Source organism: Trifolium pratense, linkage group LG5, assembly GCF_020283565.1.
Source record: "Trifolium pratense cultivar HEN17-A07 linkage group LG5, ARS_RC_1.1, whole genome shotgun sequence".
NCBI classification, from domain to species: Eukaryota; Viridiplantae; Streptophyta; class Magnoliopsida; order Fabales; family Fabaceae; genus Trifolium; species Trifolium pratense.
Genome location: NC_060063.1, coordinates 24,861,489 through 24,882,091, shown reverse-complemented (window position 1 = coordinate 24,882,091; position 20,603 = coordinate 24,861,489). Strand labels below are relative to the sequence as shown.

The window sequence follows — 20,603 nt, the reverse complement described above, 5'->3', positions numbered from 1 at the left end:
ATCATTTAACAATCTTAAGCCTTGTTTGTAGGGGTGTTTGTTGGTGTAGTTTTTAGAGTTTTGGTTTCTCTATGTGTTTGTTTTCTTGTCCTGGTTTTCTTGTCCTGGTTGGTTTCTCTATGTGTTGATTTTCGACGTTACACTTCTGCCACTCGTTACCGAAGGCTTGCTGCAACTGAATGTTGGGTCTGACTTGTTACAGTGGTACTCAAGCATGGCTGCTGCGACTGCTGTTGATGCACATTAATAGTGCGCCATTCTCCTACCATATGAGCAGCCATTATCGCGACACCCTTCGCCGAGTCTTTAGTTCCATTCCACACCCAATTGTTCCTGTTATGCCAAATACACCAAGCAATGGTAGCTACAGTTCCTGCAATTTCATTTGTTTCCTTTCTGCAGATGTCAAAAAACACAGTTTTAACATTATTATTATTATTATATGCAATCTCGGTTCAATAACCTCTCCCATCTCGGCTTCATTCCACACTTGTCTACTCTCACTATATCCAAAAAACACCCAATTGTTACAGTGGTACTCAAGCGTGGCTGCTGAATTTAGAAAATATTTCTTCTATAAAAGCAAACACATAATAAAATATATACAATCATATTCAGAATTTAAAGAGACATAGGTTACATCAACATCAACACTTGAAGCCGGTGCTAAAATATATATATTCAGATTCAGAAGTTAAAGAAACAAAGATTACATCAACACTACATAGCAATGGCTTGGTAAAGTTTCTTCAAAAAAAAAGCAATGGCTTGGTAAATTTCGCCAGCTTTGTTTTGGCCCACGAAAAATGTTGCAGTAGGCAGTAGCCTCCACTAATGGACTAAAATCCCTATCCCTATTAATGTTAATATTCACCTTTGAGTCAATAAAAGTGCGGCCCCTCATCCTGATCATAACCTTTGCTACACCCATGGTATTTTTCTTCAATGTATTATCATCCACGCACATGTAGTTTCCATAAGAAGCCACTAAGAAAGAAAAGAACTCAGTGGACCAAGCATGTACCAGTACCTAAAAACTCTGAGCCATGAGACCCAAATTGTTTCCCACACTTATCTCCTTTTGACAGAATGACAACTCCCGCAATTGAACCCTATTTTTGAAATACTCCCAGCATCTCCTTAGCTCCAAAATTGTCAGGGGAGAACCCCTATTTTTGGAAGGAAAAAAAAATCCATTTTTGTTAAACTGAAACTGTGAAAATTATCTAACCTGTCTAATAAGACACAAAATTCACAGTATTAAGAAAAGTAGTTGTAACAATAAATGGTTACTTTTCGATAATTACCCTTACAATTATTGACATCATACAAGAGAAAAAGAACTTGACATTTTCCAATCGTAAGTTAAATAGGAGCATCTTTGTAAATAAATTATTGATGTGTAAAATTTTGAAAAACGGCTTATATTAAGGGACCAAGAAATCTCAAGCCGGTTTTATAATAAATCCTTGAACCATATATATGACATAGAATTAAGAAAATGTACTTTAATACAATCAACCTGAAAACATATCTATTTTAACACAGATATAAATTGTTACAATCCAATAAAAGTAACATTTTTAAGTAAACAAACCACATTGTTGGCATGGATTGTTGAAAACATTTAATTAGAAGGAAGTTGTTAGAAGGAAAATAGTTCTTTTACATCTTGAAATGGGAAGGAGATGTGTGTATGATTTACAAGTAGTAATCTAAATGGTGTCTTTAATGGGCAAGGTACGTATATAATATCATATATGCTTTTAATTGGAGAGTCAAATGGTGTCATTGATATCATATGGACATAATACTGATTCAAGCATGTTAGTCATTTTCCAAAAAAGGGGCTGGAATTGTCTATATGGGATTGAGTTTGTAGTGTTTGTTAGCATTGAATTAAGATAGTCATGCAGGTTGTAAATAGTATATTCTTGCTATAATTCAGACAGGATGCACAATACTATCTGGGCCTCTAGAATTTTTTATACAGAAATGCTATAGAGACAAATTCAATACCAAAAATACAACAAATATACTATACTATTCCTTTATACCTATATTTCTATTTTATTTTTATTTTTTATACCATATTGTCATGCTCCTTTATTTTTCTCTTTCCATTCCTCACTGTCTTCTTCCTCTCACCGAGCCTCTGCGCCGATCTCCCTCCACCGCCAATCATCGCCGTAGCTTCTCCTCATCGCCCCGTAGCTTATCCTCGCAGGTTTCACCTCTCCCCTCTCTGTCTCTCTCTCTCTCTCTCTCGCTCTCTCTCTCTCTCTCTCTCTCTCTCTCTCTCCCTCCGTGTATGTTGCAATTTCTACATGTATATCACAATTTCATGGTTTTCTCTAGTTAAATTCTTGACACTGTGATTATGATGATTTAGGATTTGAAGTTTATGTGTTCAATTTCTGTATTCTTCATTTTAGGGTTTTACTCCTGGTTTTTTAATTGTTTTGTTTGATTTTTGATTTCAATGGCATTGAGGAGTGATATATTTTGAAATATGAATAATTTTTTTAGTTGGGTTTTTGAGTTCGGTTGTATTGTGTTCAATTTGGTTTCAATTGTTGTTTTATTTTTAAGCTATAATAACAACAACATTAATTTGATTAAAAGAATTTCGAGAATTTAGGGATTCGTGTTCAGTATTGCCATTCTTCCACCTCACTCACTCTCGCCACACTCATTTCAATCTTCAACTTCGTAAGGGTTGTTTGGTTCTTGAATAGATTGTTGATTGTTCTAAAACAGATTGAAAATTGAATTGGTTTAAGAAGAAAAATGTGGAATAAAGAACCAGCTTTGGATGATGGGGAAGTTGAGTATGAGGCTGGTCCAAAATCTTGTTGGGGAAATTTTGAGGATGACGGTGTAATGCAGCAGCAATTTTCTATTCAGGATGATGAAGCCAAGAAATTTCCATTTGTTGGTGACAAGGAACCCTATCTAGCTTGGCTGCTGAATATTGTAACGACCCAATTTTCATATTATTATTTTTATGTGTTAAAATATTTTATTAACGTGGAATTTTAATTAAGTTAATAACTTGAGTTATTTATCGAATACTTTAGTTATTAAGCGAGTAGAGTGAGTTAACGCGTTATTGGGCCAAGCCAATTGGGCTTGAGGCCCAATGGGCCTTGAGTGTGTGTGAGGGGGCGCCCATTAAGGGCAAGGAAGAGAGAGAGAAATTCATTTCTCATGTTTCTTGTGTTCTTGAGAGGAGAAGAGGAGAGCTTGGGAGCTAGAGCAAGGGGAGAGCTAGGGATTCGAGATCTTCGTCGTGTTTTCTTCGAATCCAGGTAAGAGAGTAGATTTCATATTCGTGGGTGACTCGAGGAAGGGGAGAATGTCGATTTCTCCTCACCCGAACTTCCTCCACCCCATTTTCGTTTTAGCTTAGAACGGATTTTCTTGATGGAAATCGTTCCTAAGGTTCTTAATATGTTTAACATGCTTTTAACATGATTAATGAACGGATTTAATGGTTAAAAACGAGTTTTATAACAGATTAAACTCAAGAACTTTGTGTTCTTGAGAGTTTTGATGAAAAAGTGTCAATCTTTACTTTTTCGATGTTTATGACGTAGATCTGAGAAATGAACTGTCCTTTTGTGTTTATCCATGTTTGTTGCACTTGAATATGAACTTATTTGGGGTTTATAACATGAAAAATGGTTTATGTGAGAGTCTTGAGAGTTTAGAGTTTGAAATAAGAAATGTAGAAAATTGTTATCTATGAGGTCTGAACCTTTACGTGCAATTTTGACCTCTTTTCGTTGTGAACTGGTTTTAGTGGCCAACATAAAAGTTGTAGCCCTGTTTGTTAGCTTTCCAACGAGTATATGTGCGTCTCCATTGGACTTTCGTAGCCCAAGTTATGATCGTTGCAATGAGAGGCTGTCCTGCAGAAATCAGAACCAGTTCATTCTGCAGAGAATTCGCCCCAGGCGAAATATATTTCGCCCCAGGCGAAAATTAGTCAGTGAGCAACCAGTAGAATTTCGCCCCAGGCGAAATTTGTTTCGCCTCAGGCGAAAATGTTGCAGAATTCGCAATTTTTCATCTGCTATCTTCCTTTGCATGTAGTTTCAAATCAGTGTCTTATTCTTACATGATTGGTTGATGCTTGTTGATGTTTGTTGATGCTTGTTGATGCTTATAATGATTGTTAATCATGTATGAAGTATAAATGAAGTATATTAAGGTGTTAATCAACTTAATAAAGAAGTATATCGAATTATGTTATTCGATAAAGAAGGATATTAAGGTATAGTGTTATCTTAATAAAGAAGTAATGTTGGATAGTGTTCCACATTAGTAAATGAAGAGCTTAATGCTAATTAAAATGATTGTGAGTGAATTCATGAAAAACATATACATGCATTCATGAATATATGTGATATTGGATATTCCAATAAAGAAGGATATCGGATTATATTTATCCGATAAAGAAGGATATTAGAGGTGAGATACTCTAATAAAGAAGATGGTACCACATGCATTAGAGGTGTCTAGAGGACATAGCATGAATGTGAAGCATTAGATTGCATTAGGGATTATGTGTGCATTTTATAATAAATGGTGTTTGACACATACTTGGTAAATGTTGATTGTTAATCTGTATGTGAGGAGCAGAGTCCGTCATGACTATAAAATGAACAACGCAGGGTCCGTCATGACCATAATCTGAACAATGTATTTGTTGATGTTTTGGTATTGTCCGAGACGACGTGAAACTATATGTTTGATGTATTTTGTGAATGATTGATTAGGTGATAAATGAAGTATATGCATGATATATGAATATGCATGAATGATAGTGATGTATATGTATAATGTATGATTATGCATGTTTTATGAAGAAGTGGTTAAGTACCCTTTACTTACACTTGTATATTTTGAGTATGTTATCTAACTCTCTTTTATGTGTTATGTGCTGGACCGTTGGGGGTCCAGATTTACAGGTTTTGTGGTATTCGATGTCGAGTCGTCGGTGAAGCTCTGCTCTGATTGTGACACGGGAAAGGGTTTTATATTGTATATAAAGTCTATTGTCTAGGTTGTTTTGTATAATCAATAAATACATTATTTGATTCAAAGATTTGTATAAACCCTATTTTTACTAATTAATTACATTAGTATTATTTTGATAGAGGAGTGTAATACTCGAACCGATATTCAATAAATTAAATGTGATTTTCCGTTGCGTATTTTGAAAAAGATTTTACTAAAGGTAGAAATATATAAATAATGGGTTTGGGTGTTACAAATATCAATCAGGCAGTCTATCTTATTGGAGAAAATCAAGGTGCTTGATCAGCAATATGCTGCCATTTGGCGTACTCAGGGAGATGGAAACTGCTTCTTTCGAGGCTTTATGTTTTCATATCTTGAGCATGTTTCGGTTTCTTGTTGTAAGTTAATAGATGTTCAATTCTTTGTTTGTCTTAGGTTCTTCCTAAATGCTTGATGGCAAGTATGCGGTGTTCATTTGTTGGTGTCTTTAATGATATATTTTATGGTTATTGCATCATAAAAAGATTGGTTGTTTAATTAGAAAATGCATTTTTTTCAGGTTCTTTCTGCGCGTTATAGTGATGAGGGATTTTTCAACATTAGATGCAAAGGTAATCACTTTCTTTCAAATTGGATTTCTTCTGGATTTCTGGTTACCATATTTTCCTGGTTGAATACTCCTTGCTACTGGATGTAAGAATACATATCATGTATGCAACTGGAAGAAATTTCTTCATCACACAAGTTACACATTCACAAGCAACATTACTCTTTCTAGTTTCTTCTTCGTAGTTATATTCCTTAATGGTCTTTATGTTTTGTTTCAGGTTATCTTCCCTTTTAAAATATTATTTATAATTTCCAATTTTTTCTTTTAGTTGATGATTTTGTTTGACCTATGTCTGTAATTACCATTTTCATGTGATTTTTTATATTTGTGCGGTAAGCTTTTGAAGTATTTTCAGAATATCAAGCAAACATTTGATAGTCTGGCTTATCCTTCTATGTAGAATGCAGGGATGCGTCTTTATGGTGGTTCACAATATCATTCGGGCAATGGCTGAATTTTGTTTTGTATTTGGAGGAATCAAGTGTCCTCCAATATCTCGGGAAGAAATTGTAAATGGTTGCGGAGTTGAAGACATTTATGACGGGACAAACTACTCTAGGTAATTCTATGCGTTCTATTACTCATTCTCGTAGTATTACTCACTTTGGAATATTAAAATAATTTTTATTTGGACCAACCAGGACTGCTTGTGTAATTGTTGTTGCAAAGGCTCATGACACATTTGAAGCTTTTCTTCATCAGTTGGGGTCTAGATTGTTGCATATACTTAAGAGATTGCTCCCAATTTCTTTTTATATTCTTCAGGTACGTACTCTCTCTTTATTCATTTGTGATATATAAACTATTTTTGAGTTTTCAGCTAATTGCTTAATATTTTGAGATAAATGGTTCTTGACTTGCATCGAGGGCCTTTATGAAAAAATGGGGTGAGTTTGATTCTTCGCAGTTGCCAATCTATGCTTAATAATCGAAGTTGAATTTCTGTACAAGTTAGTAATGGCGCGTATGTTGTCCTTCATGCAATTATTTGTCTTTTTTCTAAACTTACTGTATTTATTTATGCATTTTGGTTTTGACAGAAAGATTGTGAGTATCTAAGTCGCCATCAGGTGATCCTCAGACCTGTTGCCTATGCCTTCGTCAACTTTGCAGAATCTATTCTTAAAAAAAAAACTTTGCAGAATCTACTGAAAAATCATGCCATTTCGCACTTAATTTATGAATAAATAGCACTTTGACACCCTTCCAGTCCGCAGGTCATAACTGGAGCTACGAATATCGGATTGAGCCGCCGGAAGATGCGTTGGAAAGCTGAGATCAAGAGCTACAACTTTCATGTTGAGGCCAATACCCAGTTCGGAGCGCAAGTGTGTCAAATATTTACGTTTATGTTCCAGACTTTATGAAAATAATGTAATTTCGGGTCAAACTTATGTTTTTCGACCCGTAGCTTTTGAAGCCCAATTTTCTCTGAGTACTTAAGCAAAAACACAGCTAGGGTTTTAAAAATTCTGATTTCACGCAAAAAAATAGAAAAGAAAGGCAAGTTAACCATTGTTTGCCTTCAATTGCTTAGTTTCTTTCCATATGTCGAATGAAATCACGAGCCTTTTTTTTCTCTAAAAAATAACTGAATGAAATAACAACAAAAACATCATTAGCTTCGTTTTAGTTTTGGGTGAATCATATTGAGATGCATGTCAAAAATTCGGTACTCTTGATTGTCTGCTTACTATTTTTTTTTTTTTGACAAGATTGCTTAAAGGCCGTTTGTTCATGCTCCTTTGCTGCAGATGTATGGAGGACTTGGTGAGCACCACACACAATATGTCTCATGGTCTATACACAATAAGGTAAGCTTTGAAATGCTGCATTTCAAATTATATCACTTCCTAATTTGAATTTAAGCTAGACTTGTATGTTCGTCTGGTTACACTATTAAGAACCTATGAGTAAAGTATTATTTGCAAAGCTATGCTTTTCTTGGTTATTTTTTATATCTTATGTTTCCACTATCAACTTTTTAGAGTCGGGCTGGATTACACCAGTTCTTAGATTCATTTGGTGGAACAGAACATTCCAATGTTTGTAATGATCCTACTGCAATTGTTCTATCTCAAACAAATCTGCAAGAAAAAGAAGACACAAAGCCACAGCAAGTTGTAGAAGCTTGGTAAAGTGAATGTAGAAATGAAGTGTCGATTGTTTGGATTGAAGTACATATATTTACATATTAATAATATATTGCAGTTCAATTGTTTCCTATTGACGCCCATTGTGGACAAGTTGCATGCGCGCGCCTTCGAGAAGACCTAGAATCTGCTTTCGAAGATGACTTTGAAAATGTTTTCGACATAACCAATCTGCAGCTTTCATTGGGGCAACAGAAGAGAGATGTAGAAATTGAAATGAAAAAGGGTATCATAATTTATGAATCTTATTTAGGTGGTTAGGACTGTTTCTAATTATTTATTGCATATTGTATTTGTATCATATTGTGTGTGGGATCGATGTAATGATGCTCACCTATTTCAATTTAAAGCTAAATTGTAATTTTAAACTTTGGTGACAATGAATGCAATGCATTAGAGGAAACTCTAAGTTTAGTATAATTATATCTAGTATTAAGAATTTGTTAAGTTTACATTCCACATCTATATTTGTTAAGTTTAAGTAGTTAACCAAATATGTTGTCCAACTCCCCAGTTATCTAAAATTGACTACCCACAGCTATATTGTTAATAATTTAAAGAAATCTCATTATTTATTCACGAGTAGCATTGCAAATGAGACACACTTCTGATTGTTTTCAGATAAAAAAGTTAAAAAAAAGTTGAAGGTGAATTCTATTTTCATGTTTAAAAGATTTTAAATCAGTTAACCAAATTTGTAGTCCAACTCCCCAATTATCTACACATAATTCCCCACGTTTGTATTGTTACTAATTTAAAGAAATATTACTATTGTCAATACAGGTGTAGCAAAATATTTTAAGTCAGTTAACCAAAATATTTTTTTGAAATTCCCCCTGCAATGTCAAGATTCCTTGCGTTACCCGCTGACTCAACAAGTAGACATATGACATGGACGAATCTTGACGTGGTAGCACACGTGAAAATTAATTAATTTTTAAATGTCAACTCAGTAATTTTTTTTAATTAAAAAAATGAAGAAAAAAAAATAACTTAAAAGTTGTTATATTTTTACGAACTTACTTAAAAGAAAGTTTTGTTATTTTTTTTTTACTAAAAGTTGTTATTATATAAAAAAAAATATAATACAATGTCAATCATGAACAAATAGTAAAAAAAAGGTGAATGATTTTTTCAAATTTAGAAGATTTTAAGCTTCTTAACCAATTTTGTACACCGACTCCCCACTTATCTGCACATAACTCCCCTCACCTAGATTGTGAATAATTTCAAAAAACTATCATTATTTGTTCAAGAGTGGAATTGTACACGACACACATTTCTGATTGTTGTAGATGATAAAGTTAAATCAAAGTTAAATGTGAATGATTTTTTCAAATTTGGAAGATTTTAAGCTTCTAAACCAACTTTGTACACCAACTCCCCACTTATCTACACATAACTCCCCTCACCTAGATTGTGAATAATTTCAAGGAATAACATTATTTGTTCAAGAGTGGAATTGTACACGACACACATTTCTGATTGTTAGTAGATGATAAAGTTAAAACAAAGTTAAATGTGAATGATTTTTTCAAATTTAGAAGATTTTAAGCTTCTTAACCAATTTTGTACACCGACTCCCCACTTATCTGCACATAACTCCCCTCACCTAGATTGTGAATAATTTCAAAAACTATCATTATTTGTTCAAGAGTGGAATTGTACACGACACACATTTCTGGTTGTTGTAGATGATAAAGTTAAATCAAAGTTAAATGTGAATGATTTTTTCAAATTTGGAAGATTTTAAGCTTCTTAACCAACTTTGTACATCAACTCCCCACTTATCTACACATAACTCCCCTCACCTAGATTGTGAATAATTTCAAGGAATATCATTATTTGTTCAAGAGTGGAATTGTACACGACACACATTTCTGATTGTTAGTAGATGATGAAGTTAAAACAAAGTTAAATGTGAATGATTTTTTCAAATTTGGAAGATTTTAAGCTTTTTAACCAACTTTGTACTCCGACTCCCCACTTATCTACACATAACTCCCCTTACCTAGATTGTGAATAATTTCAAGAAATATCATTATTTGTTCAAGAGTGAAATCGTACACGACACACATTTCCAGGGGTTTGATTAACTGCCGCCTAATCGATTCCCATAAAATAATTCCGGGAGTTTTGGGGAACAACTGGTATAGCTAAAAAATAGCGGGAGTTTATTTGAGGGGGTTTAGAACCCCCCAAATTGTTAAAATGAGTAAAAAAAAAATTCACAGATTTTTTAATCCAGATCGTTACAGTGGTTAAACTTTCATAAAAAATACAATCATAATTGCACAAAATGTACAACAAATAATAAAAATATGTAATAATAGAATTTACATCATCAAGACTAACACCACATGACTAGAGATCTGCAATTGCACCATCATAGTGAGAAAGTAATAAACACCTTTAGGTCTTTGTGACAAACACCTCTACTATGACAGTAATCCACATCACATATAAGCCGTTGAAAGTATTTTCTTGCTTCATCTTCTTTCAACCACCCATTGCGTGCCTGGATCAAGTTAACAACAAAAGCAACAAAATGAGATTTTAAAGAACAATGTTGATGTGAAGAATTCTGGTCTTCAAAACACATATAAAGGTAAAAACCGCCATACAATGTTATCAACAACAATTTCCATTACAATGAATATCTTTGACCTGTTAGCTATTACCTACACAAGGAATTTGTAGTTTGCAATGCAGGGGGCAAGTTGGAAAAGACTGAAAGAATAAAACTTGGGAAATTAGTTAACCACAACACCTAATCAGTACCACACCATAACATTATAAAAGCACCAAATTATGATATCTGCATTCTACAAAACACATTACAATTTCCATTAATCAAACATCATGCAAAATGGTTGAGCAGAGTTGGTGTTGACTTAAACCAACAATATCAGGTGCTGCAAATAGACAACTACCTCCCTTTTTTACTAACACCATTAGTTTACCGTTAACTCACTACAGACCAAGTATATTTCGATCCCATATTTAATCTCTGTTGATTTTCCATGAGATTCAATTTATCACAAATATTGCAGTGTTATTTCTTTTTGAAACAAGACAATATTATTAGAACACTCATTCTTACTACAATACCTACCTGAATAAAGTAAAAAAGAATACACAGCAGCCAAGGCACCAACAACATTGCCAAAACCAAAAAGAAAAACGAAATCAAACACTATCCTTAACTACCTAAGTCCTAAACCAATAGGACATACAAGCAAATAGAAGAAAACCAGGCCAAAAAACACATTCACACTGCTGCAACAAACTGGTACACACCAACAAAAAAACACAAACACCATGAAGCTCAGTAATACACAAACACAACCCCGCAATCTAAACACAGCACCAAGCCACAGAAAAACAGCAAGGCAACAACCGGTACAACAGCCAGAAAAGCACCAAAACGACCACTACAACAAACCTCAAAACAAAACCGATGCAGTCCCTCCTTTAATAGACCTCAGGGGAGGTGAGTGTAATTTTCCCTATTATTTATATTTTGAATTCCTCTATTACGTATCCACAAGTGTATTTATTCCCTAATATAAAAGACAAATAAAAGGAATTAACCCTAATTTCTCAATTAAGCCTCGCTATATGCCACAAATTGCAAATTGAACTTCACAAAGGTTAACTAAAAAATTATTGTGTTGTCATCAAGTTCATCTCTTGTTTGACCCATTAGTTAGAAAACGCAGTATAAAAGCAAGCTAAAGAGAAACAACATGCAATCAATCAATACATTGGAACGGTAGAGAGATGAAGTTATTTCATACCTTGGAAAAGCAAAGAACAACGGCGGAGGGGTTGTAGTTCTTCGACTGCGGAGGGTTTGACGGATTGTGGTTCAAGATTAAACTATGAAGGAGAATGAACGGCAGTGGAGGAGTGATTGAACGGCGGAGGGGATTGTGCGATATACGGTTAGGGATTTGGTCGTGTTTTGGTGGTGTGAGAGAGAAGGAAAAAAAAATTAAAATATAAAATCTGAAAGGAAGGTCACGTGGGAGATTTCTTGATGAGCAAATTGACCAATATACCCTTTGTGTTGTATATTTGTTGGAAGATTTGTGTCCCTATAGCATTTCTGTTTTTTATATGATGAGATGAAGCACCAACATTAAGAAGGTGTATGTGTTCCTTATAATGAAATAAATTTAAATTTATTATAATGAAAAAAGTAGTCAAATAATATGTTATGTCCATAAATTTGCACCATAGTTGCATGGTAAGAGTAAAATATTATTCAGAAAAATTATTGTAAATAGTTATTGTTAAGTAGTCCGCATCGGATGCGAGATGGCCTGAATATGTGTTTATAAAGTAGAGGCAATCCTCGCCTTAAGAGTTATTTCATTATAACCTACGACTTGGTTATAATGAAATAAATTTTAATAATAATCTAAAATACTGTATATTTGTAACGAAAAAAGTTAGTCAAAAAATATGTTATGTCCATAAATTTTCACGAAAGTTGCATGGCAAGTGTAGAAAATTACACAGAAAATTTTTTGTATGTAGTTATGATGGTACTATATGTTAACAGTAAATTGAATATGAATGTTGAAAAACTTACTAATTAAAGATTTTGGAAGACCTCTTTGAAGACCACATTGGTGGTAACGTTTAGTGGTTGTCTTTCATTATCATGGATCAAGATCTTGAGACCTTGTTTTCTCGTAACTCTGGAAATCGCCACATATAGCTGGCCATGGCTAAACACCGGTCTAGGCAAGTATAGCCCAACATAGTCGAGAGATTGACCTTGTGCTTTATTAATTGTCATAGCATATGAGACAATTATAGGAAATTGTTTCCTAATAAGCTTGAATGGCCATGGTGATTCATTCAAAAAGATAGATATCTGTGGAATGTAGACAACGCGCCCGTTATCCTTCCCAGCAATGATCTTTGCTTCGAGCACATGATTTGCTAGCCTTGTGACAATGAGTCTAGTTCCATTACACAATCCTTCTGATTGGTCTAAATTTCTTAAAAGCATTATTGGAGTACCAACCTTGAGTTTAATTTTATGATTAGGAAGGCCTGAAGCTGTTAGAGAGCTCAAAAACTCAGGGGTAAGTACTTCAAATGCTTCATTGGTATGAGCTTCCGACCGATCTATAGAATTTGAACTTAAATACTCCATTTCCTCACCTATATTGTAGCGTAATATATTTCAATTAACATAATAAATCTTGAACAAAGAAGGTTGAAAATTAAGTAAACATTGTGAATCAAGTAGTACCTGGAATCAATTTCAGGACATATTCATTTATTTGATCAACTACTTCAATTTTTGATGCTAAAATTGCCCTAGATTGCAAAAAATCTTCATTCTTATAATTTTCAATTAAATTCGGATATGTACTTTTCACAATTGCATCGATAGGATCATCAAAATTGGTGATCAATAATTCACTTGGAATATCTATCTCAGCATAACCATCATTTGGCTCAGAAATCTTCCCATCCCCAATGTTTAAAATCCATTGTGAGAACTCATTGAGTTCCGCTGCATCGGAACTTTGTGACCCAGTATGCAAACGCATATTTTTTGTTAGAGTTAACACTTGACAATGATCCCAAATATATGATGCATTAATTGTTGCATGGACAATGTCAGAACGACTTCCTCTTGGAATGACCGGTAGAATTTGTCTAAAGTCACCCCCAAAAACTATAACTTTTCCTCCAAATATTGAAGTGCTCGAACTCATTATGTCTTTGAGAGTTTTGTCCAGTGCCTCAAAACAAAATTTATGGGTCATTGGAGCTTCATCCCATATTATGAGTTTTGTTAGTTTCAGCAGCTCTGCAATTTTACTTCCTTTTTCTATACCGCAAATCGAGTAATCAAATGCAGGAATAGGAATTGTAAACTTTGAATGTGCTGTTCTTCCTCCCGGTAATAAAAGTGATGCTATTCCACTTGATGCCACGGTCAACACAATATGACGTTGAGAACGTATGGCTGATGCTAAAGTTCTCCACATGAAAGTTTTTCCGGTTCCACTATAACCATTTAGGAAAAATACTCCTCCCTTCTGGTTGTTGACTGCTTGCATAATTGTTTCAAATATTCCTCTTTGCTCATCTATAAAGAAGTCAGATTCAATTTTTAAAACTTGGCACATAATGATTAGAGAATTCATATAGTGAATGGTTGTTAGTAAAGTAAACATAAATTAGATAACCTGTAAGAGAACTGAATAATTGTTGGAATTGTTGTTGTTGAATAGCTTGATCATAGTCAAGCTCCTCGTATATTAGTTTATTCCCGAATTGACCTGTGACGTAACCTTTTGGATATGGCATTGTTGGATATTCCTTCAGACTTCTCCGGTTTGTTTGCAGATGTTTCTCAATCTCAAGCAAAGATAAATTTTGTATCTCTTCATAAGAAAGTTGCAAGTCTAAAAATAAAATAAACCCATATTCAACAAGTATTGATTATGAAGTACATAAAATTGTTTGACATATAAAATAAGGTTACTAGACCATACCTTGATTGGCAACCAATTTCCTTTGTTCATTAAGTATCCCATCAGACAACAATGTCCAAGTTTGATTCCACAAATAGTCTGGTCTATTAAGGGTACATGATAAGAGCATAATGATAAATAACTTCCTTAAGTATTTTCCAGGACCCCATTCATTTGCCTCTTTTATGGTCTCTATATAGTCTCTATCATCTTCAAGGAGACCCATTGCAAAACATGCTTCTCTGAAAGTTTCATATTGGATATTGGCAACAGTTTTAATATCTTCATAGCTGCCAGGTCCTTTTACAATAGTAAGCAGCATTCTTAAATAAAAAAGCTCTCCAGTACTTGGAGGAACCCAAATTAGCCTCCCAATAGTATAACCTGTCTTACGTGGTTTCCATGACCTTTTTGTCCTAACATATACAAATTTAGAAACAAACTGGCCGTAAGTCAAATTTTTGGCTTCGGGATAAATCTTGTTTGCTTGCATCCAAGATGTAAACATTGATTCAGTGACACTTGGCTTCAACAGGACATCGTCAATGTGCTCATAATCGTTAAAGTAGACTAGCTGGTCACCTGGAATATGAAAGTGCAACCTTTCAACTGCTGGGTTCCGACCATGTATTGGAAATGAAAAAATTCTCCAACATGCCTCATTTGGTGACACATACCTACAATCCAAGTATTGTTTGATCTCATCAATATTACCACCACTTTGAGTTGAATCTTTGTCTTGTGTTGGAGCAATAACAGCTGTTATCCTATCATAACCTTTATTTATGTGCTTGAATAAGTACTTTATTGACCAACTTTGGTTACACCATTCCATATTGATATGTGTTTGGTACTTCATTAGCAACATAGGATTGTATGGTACAATATCTTTGTTACTGAATGAGACACCATTCTTGACAATTGTGCGACCGTTGTCCCTTCGTCTATACACTGGATAACCATATTTGTCGACAAATGTTGAGTTTTGGTACTGCTTAGGATAATATTTTGAGCACTTCCCATTTTTGATGCAAGGTGGTGATTCATGAGATACGCCACATTGGCCATGGATCATGTAATTTTTAACCAAATTATATAACTCTTTCTCATGTTCCTGACTTGGTATCTCTGCTAAAATGATCTTGTCAATATCATCAGGAGTGGGGAACTTGCTAGATGGATGCAGAAATATAAGTATGTGTGCATGTGGCAATCCCCTCTTTTGAAACTCAATGGTGTATATATCTGAAAGTAAAGTTTGTTAGTTGATATAAATGTTAAATGCTTGTAGATAAAGTAATATTATATAGTATTTTGTGTGCATTAACAAAAACAAACTTACATGCAAGAACTTTCCCAAACACATTTTTCTTGGTCAAATCTGAAAGGAGCTCATCCAATTTCATTTTAAACACCCTTGTTATTATATGAGGACGATCATATGCTTTCAAATTTATCGGTCCTAGCACTCTTTGAATTTTTGGCCAGTTGGGATTACAGGTAAATGTAATGAAAAGATCAGGAAAACCAACATAGCTACAAATTGCCATTCCATCAAAATATAATTTATCCATGTATCTACAGCTTCCCACATGTGATGCAGGTAATATTACTCTCTTTCCTTTGGTTGACCCTTGAGTTTGAATATGGTGATCAGTTTCATTCAGACTACGATATTTAGAGGCTCGTAGTTTTGACTAATTTTGCCTCAGCCAGTTGAATCTTTCAGACTCCAACATAGTGAATCCATCAACTAGGAATTGTTGGTATAGTCTTCTTGAACATAATAAAGTTTGTGCTTCCTCTGTTCTAGATTGAATTCTAAAAGCAAACCATTCTCTTATAGTCAGCCAATTCCTCTTTCTGCCCTTAGAACTTCCCTTATCACTATGAGGCACGTCGCGTCGATAGCCATCCTCTCCATAAGGAAAAATTAAGGGATATTGGTAGGCCAGATAGCTTGCATGAAATTCATTTATTCTTTGAAGTTTGCCACATTGAGTCTCTATTACTAAGTCTCTTTTTGAAGCAGTATCTGTAACACCCAAACCCATTAGTTTTATATTTCTACCTTTAATAAAATCTTTCTCTAAATACGCGGCGGAAAATCAAAGTTTTGTTATTATAAAAGTCATGGTTCGAGCATTACACTCTTCAATCAAAATAATACTAATGTAATTAATTAGTAAAATCAGTGTTTATACAGAATAATCATTTATCAAAATGTATAGTTTTACAAATAAATATCGAAAGTCATAAAGACCCTATAGTCTAAATACAACCCTTTCCCGTGTCACAATCAGAGCAGAGCTTCACCGACGACTCGACATCGAATACCACAAAACCTGTAAATCTGGACCCCCAACGGTCCAGCACATAACACATAAAAGAGAGTTAGACAACATACTCAAAATATACAAGTGTAAGTAAATGGTACTTAAACACCTCTTCATAAAAACATGCATAATCATACATTATACATATACATCACCATCATTCATGCATATTCATATATCATGCATACACTTCATTTATTACATATTCAATCATCCACAAAGTACACCAAACATATAGTTTCACGTCGTCTCGGACAATACCAAAACATCCACAAATATCACATAACTCAGTCACAAATAGGAATATACATAAAGTTCCTAATGTAATCTAACACCACAAATACATTGTTCAGATTATGGTCATGACGGACCCTGCGTTGTTCATTTTATAGTCATGACGGACTCTGCTCCTCACATACGGATTAACAATCAACATTTACCAAGTATGTGTCAAACATCATTTATCATAAAATGCACACATAATCCCTAATGCAATCTAATGCTTCACATTCATGCTATGTCCTCTAGACACCTCTAATGCATGTGGTACCATCGTCTTTATTAGAGTATCTCACCTCTAATATTCGTCTTTATCGAACAAATATAGTTCGATATCCGTCTTTATTGGACAAGCCAATATACAACAACAATTCATGAATGCATGTATATGTTTTTCATGAATTCACTCACAATCATTTTAATTAGCATTAAGCTCGTCATTTATAAATGTGGAACACTATCCAACATTCCGTCTTTATTAAGATAACACTATACCTTAATATCCGTCTTTATCGAATAACATAATTCGATATACTTCTTTATTAGAATAACAATACTCTAATATCCTTCTTTATTAAGTTGATTAACACCTTAATATACTTCTTTGACATTTAAACAAACATCCTCAACACAATCAACAACAATTATATTCCACACATATAATCAACAATTCATCACAATACAAATTAATCATGGTTATAAACAATCAGTAGCATTTAAAACCATTAAACAACAGTTCAGGTAATACCCCTGCTAACACAGAGTACTCATACTATACCAGAGAACCCCTACTACAAATAACAGTTCAGGTAATACCCCTACTAACACATAAAACCCCTACTATCATGCAAGAACCCCTGCTAGCACATAGAACCCCTACTATCATGCAAGAACCCTTACTAGCACATAGAACCCCTACTATTATGCAGATGACTCCTGCTAACACATAGAACCCCTACTATCATGCAGATGACTCCTGCTAACACATAGAACCCCTACTATCATGCAGATGACTCCTGCTAACACATAGAACCCCTACTATCATGCAGATGACTCCTGCTAACACAGAGGAAAGAAATCTACTCAAAAAATCCAAGTTTGATGTTCTAAATCCCAAATAAGTTTGTTTTCAAGTGTAACAAACATGTGTAAACACAAAAGGACGGTTCATTTCATAGATCTACATCATAAACATCGAAAAAGTAAAGATTGAACACTTTTACTCAAAACACTCAAGAACACAAAGTTCTTGAGTTTAATCATCCATAAACTTCATTTTATCCAATAAATTCGTTCATACATCATGATAAAAGCATGTTAAACATGTTATGAACCATAGAATCGATTTCCATTAAGAAAATCCATTCAAACTAAAACGAAAATGGGGTGGAGGAAGTTCGGGTGAGGAGAAATCGACATTCTTCCCTTCCTCGAGTCACCCACGAATATGAAATCTACTCTCTTACCTTGGATCGACGAAAGCTCCACGATTGCTCCTCGAATCCCTCCTCCAAGCTTCTGCCCTAGCTCTCCTCTTGCTCTCCCTTCTCTCTTCTTTCACAAGAACATGAAAAATGAACTCATTCTCTCTCAATGGGCTTCATATAGCGCCCCCTTCTCATGAGACAAGGCCCATTGGGCCTCAAGCCCACTAACTTGGCCCAACTCGCGTTAACTCTCACTAACTCGCGCGTTAACTAAAACTCTCGATAATTAACTCAAGTTATTAACTTAATTAAAATGCCACGTTAAATAAAATATTTTAACACATAAAAATAATAATATGAAAATTGGGTCGTTACAGTATCAACATCACCAACAATAAGAGCAGCTACATCGGACACTGAGGGTTGATTATATATTCTACCATCAGTATACCTCTGAGAAATCAACCTTAGCTTTAAGTTGTTTACATTACCTTGATTCAATCTTCCTCTTACCATCCGAAAAGACTTTGTATGTGTATTGTGCTGATAAAGCATTTCAGACAATTTGCAAACAATATTCGGATCAAGGTTGTTATTGTTCCTATAAATCAGATTAGGAAAAGAGATTAACTGTAAAGAATGGTTACAATATACAGCTTATGAATACATTTATCTGTCTAGTTATATGAAGTATAAATTATATGATAAACAGGCATGTGCGTACCTTAACCCATGAAGTCTATTTTGTATTTCATTTTCGGTATCATAAATGTAAAGCTGTGCAAATTTTGGTGATTGTCCTGGCATAGGCAATAAGCTTCCTATTCTATGGCATGATTGTCCATGCATTTTGATTGTTGGTGGCCCTCTACTATTATTAAATTCGTTATCCAGCTTTGCTCCTGATGAAGTGAATGCAAACATTGTGTTATAAGCTCTGATGTGCTTCTGGAAATTCTTGCTAACTGATGAATCACGACCAAATAGAAGATGTTGAAGAAATGGAGGTGGTGATTTCAAGAGTGGAAGTTGAACCTTTCCATTTCCGCAACACAGTTGGTACTTAGGATTTGCAGAATGTCTATTTTTGTTCATTCTCTCTTGGTACCACATTTTTGCTCCGCAATACTCACATTCAATTAGTGGATCACCAACATCATAATAACCTATAAAGAATAATAACACCAAAATAATATCAACTATACCATTGTATTGTTGTGAACTTCATATTAATGGTTTTAAACTACCTTCAGGAAGCATGGCATAACCCATAGACTTGTAATTTGCATGTGGTTCTTCTTCATCTGGACTTGAGCAACTATCATCACTTGAACCTGAAGAATCATTTTTTTTTCTTACATTGGATCAGTGCATGCAGAAGTAAAGACATACACCTATTCTATTAATAATTTACTAATGTTATATGATGTTGTTATTAGTACCTTCAGAGGAATCAGAGTCACTTTCTTTCTCCACATGTGTTTCTGTACTTGAAGTATTCAAACTTGTGGCAGTTGGCAAATTAAGGTTTGATGAAGATGATGCAACATTTGTATTCATATCTCCAAACTTGCTCATTAGATTGACACACAAGGAATTAATACCAGCCACAATTTTTATCCTCTGATGATATGGTGATTCTTGCCTAGTATTTGGCTGAGTATATACTTGAGAATTAGAGTTGATGTTCCTAATTGAATTCTGATTGTGGTCATTCTTCTGATTCAACATTTCTGAAGTTATTGCAGGCTGTGAAGTGCTTTCAAATAACCTTGCCTGAGTATACATTTTAGGCTGCCAAGTGCTTTGCAATAACCTTGGCCGAGTATACATTTGAGAATTTGAGATGGTGTTCCTAATTGAATTCTGATTGTGGTGATTCTTCTGGTTCAACATTTCAGAAGTTATTGCGGGCTGTGAAGTGCTTTGAAATAACCTTGGCTGAGTATAGATTTGAGAATTAGAGTTAATGTTCCTCAGTGAATTCTGATATTGGTGATTCTGCTTATTCAACATTTCAGAAGTTATTGCAGGCTGTGAAGGGAACTGAAATAACCTTGGCTGAGTCTCTTTTTGATTTTGATTTCCACTGCTTTTTTGATGCACTGTCTTGTGTTTCTTTGCCCTCCTTTCTTGCAGGAATGTCTTTCTTCTCAAACGTGCTTGTGCTTTTACTTCATTTCTTTTTCTGATGTTGTTCTGGTAAGGATCCATTGTTTGGAGAAGTAGTGTGTAAAACTAATAACTGGTTGAATGGTTAA

The 20,603-nt window shown here is 34.4% G+C and overlaps 1 protein-coding gene and 1 pseudogene across 5 annotated transcripts; one reads left to right on the top strand and one right to left on the bottom strand.

Moving 5' to 3' along the window:
- The first annotated feature begins 2,059 nt into the window (after window positions 1–2,059).
- LOC123885636 (dynamin-like protein ARC5) lies at window positions 2,060–8,212 on the top strand. Of its 5 annotated transcripts, none has more exons than XM_045934921.1 (7): window positions 2,060–2,227; window positions 5,588–5,639; window positions 6,046–6,197; window positions 6,280–6,403; window positions 7,393–7,452; window positions 7,627–7,772; window positions 7,850–8,212. In XM_045934921.1, the coding sequence occupies exons 2-7, from the start codon at window positions 5,610–5,612 to the stop codon at window positions 7,866–7,868; spliced, it is 531 nt and encodes a 176-aa protein (XP_045790877.1). In that variant the 5' UTR covers window positions 2,060–2,227; window positions 5,588–5,609; the 3' UTR covers window positions 7,869–8,212. The 5 variants fall into 5 exon arrangements, with proteins under 5 accessions (XP_045790877.1, XP_045790882.1, XP_045790880.1 ...); XM_045934924.1 differs by having other exon boundaries at window positions 2,065–2,227; window positions 6,039–6,197; XM_045934923.1 differs by lacking the exon at window positions 2,060–2,227 and adding an exon at window positions 5,283–5,426.
- A 4,068-nt stretch (window positions 8,213–12,280) lies between these two features.
- On the bottom strand, window positions 12,281–20,603 carry LOC123885635 (annotated as a pseudogene).

Bases quoted from the DNA above. Each gene is read 5' to 3' on its own strand.
- LOC123885636 (XM_045934921.1), top strand. From the start codon at position 5,610: ATGAGGGATTTTTCAACATTAGATGCAAAG. The intron at 5,640-6,045 runs GTAATCACTTTC...TGTAGAATGCAG, and splicing joins TTTCAACATTAGATGCAAAG to GGATGCGTCTTTATGGTGGT. The intron at 7,453-7,626 runs GTAAGCTTTGAA...TCAACTTTTTAG, and splicing joins CATGGTCTATACACAATAAG to AGTCGGGCTGGATTACACCA.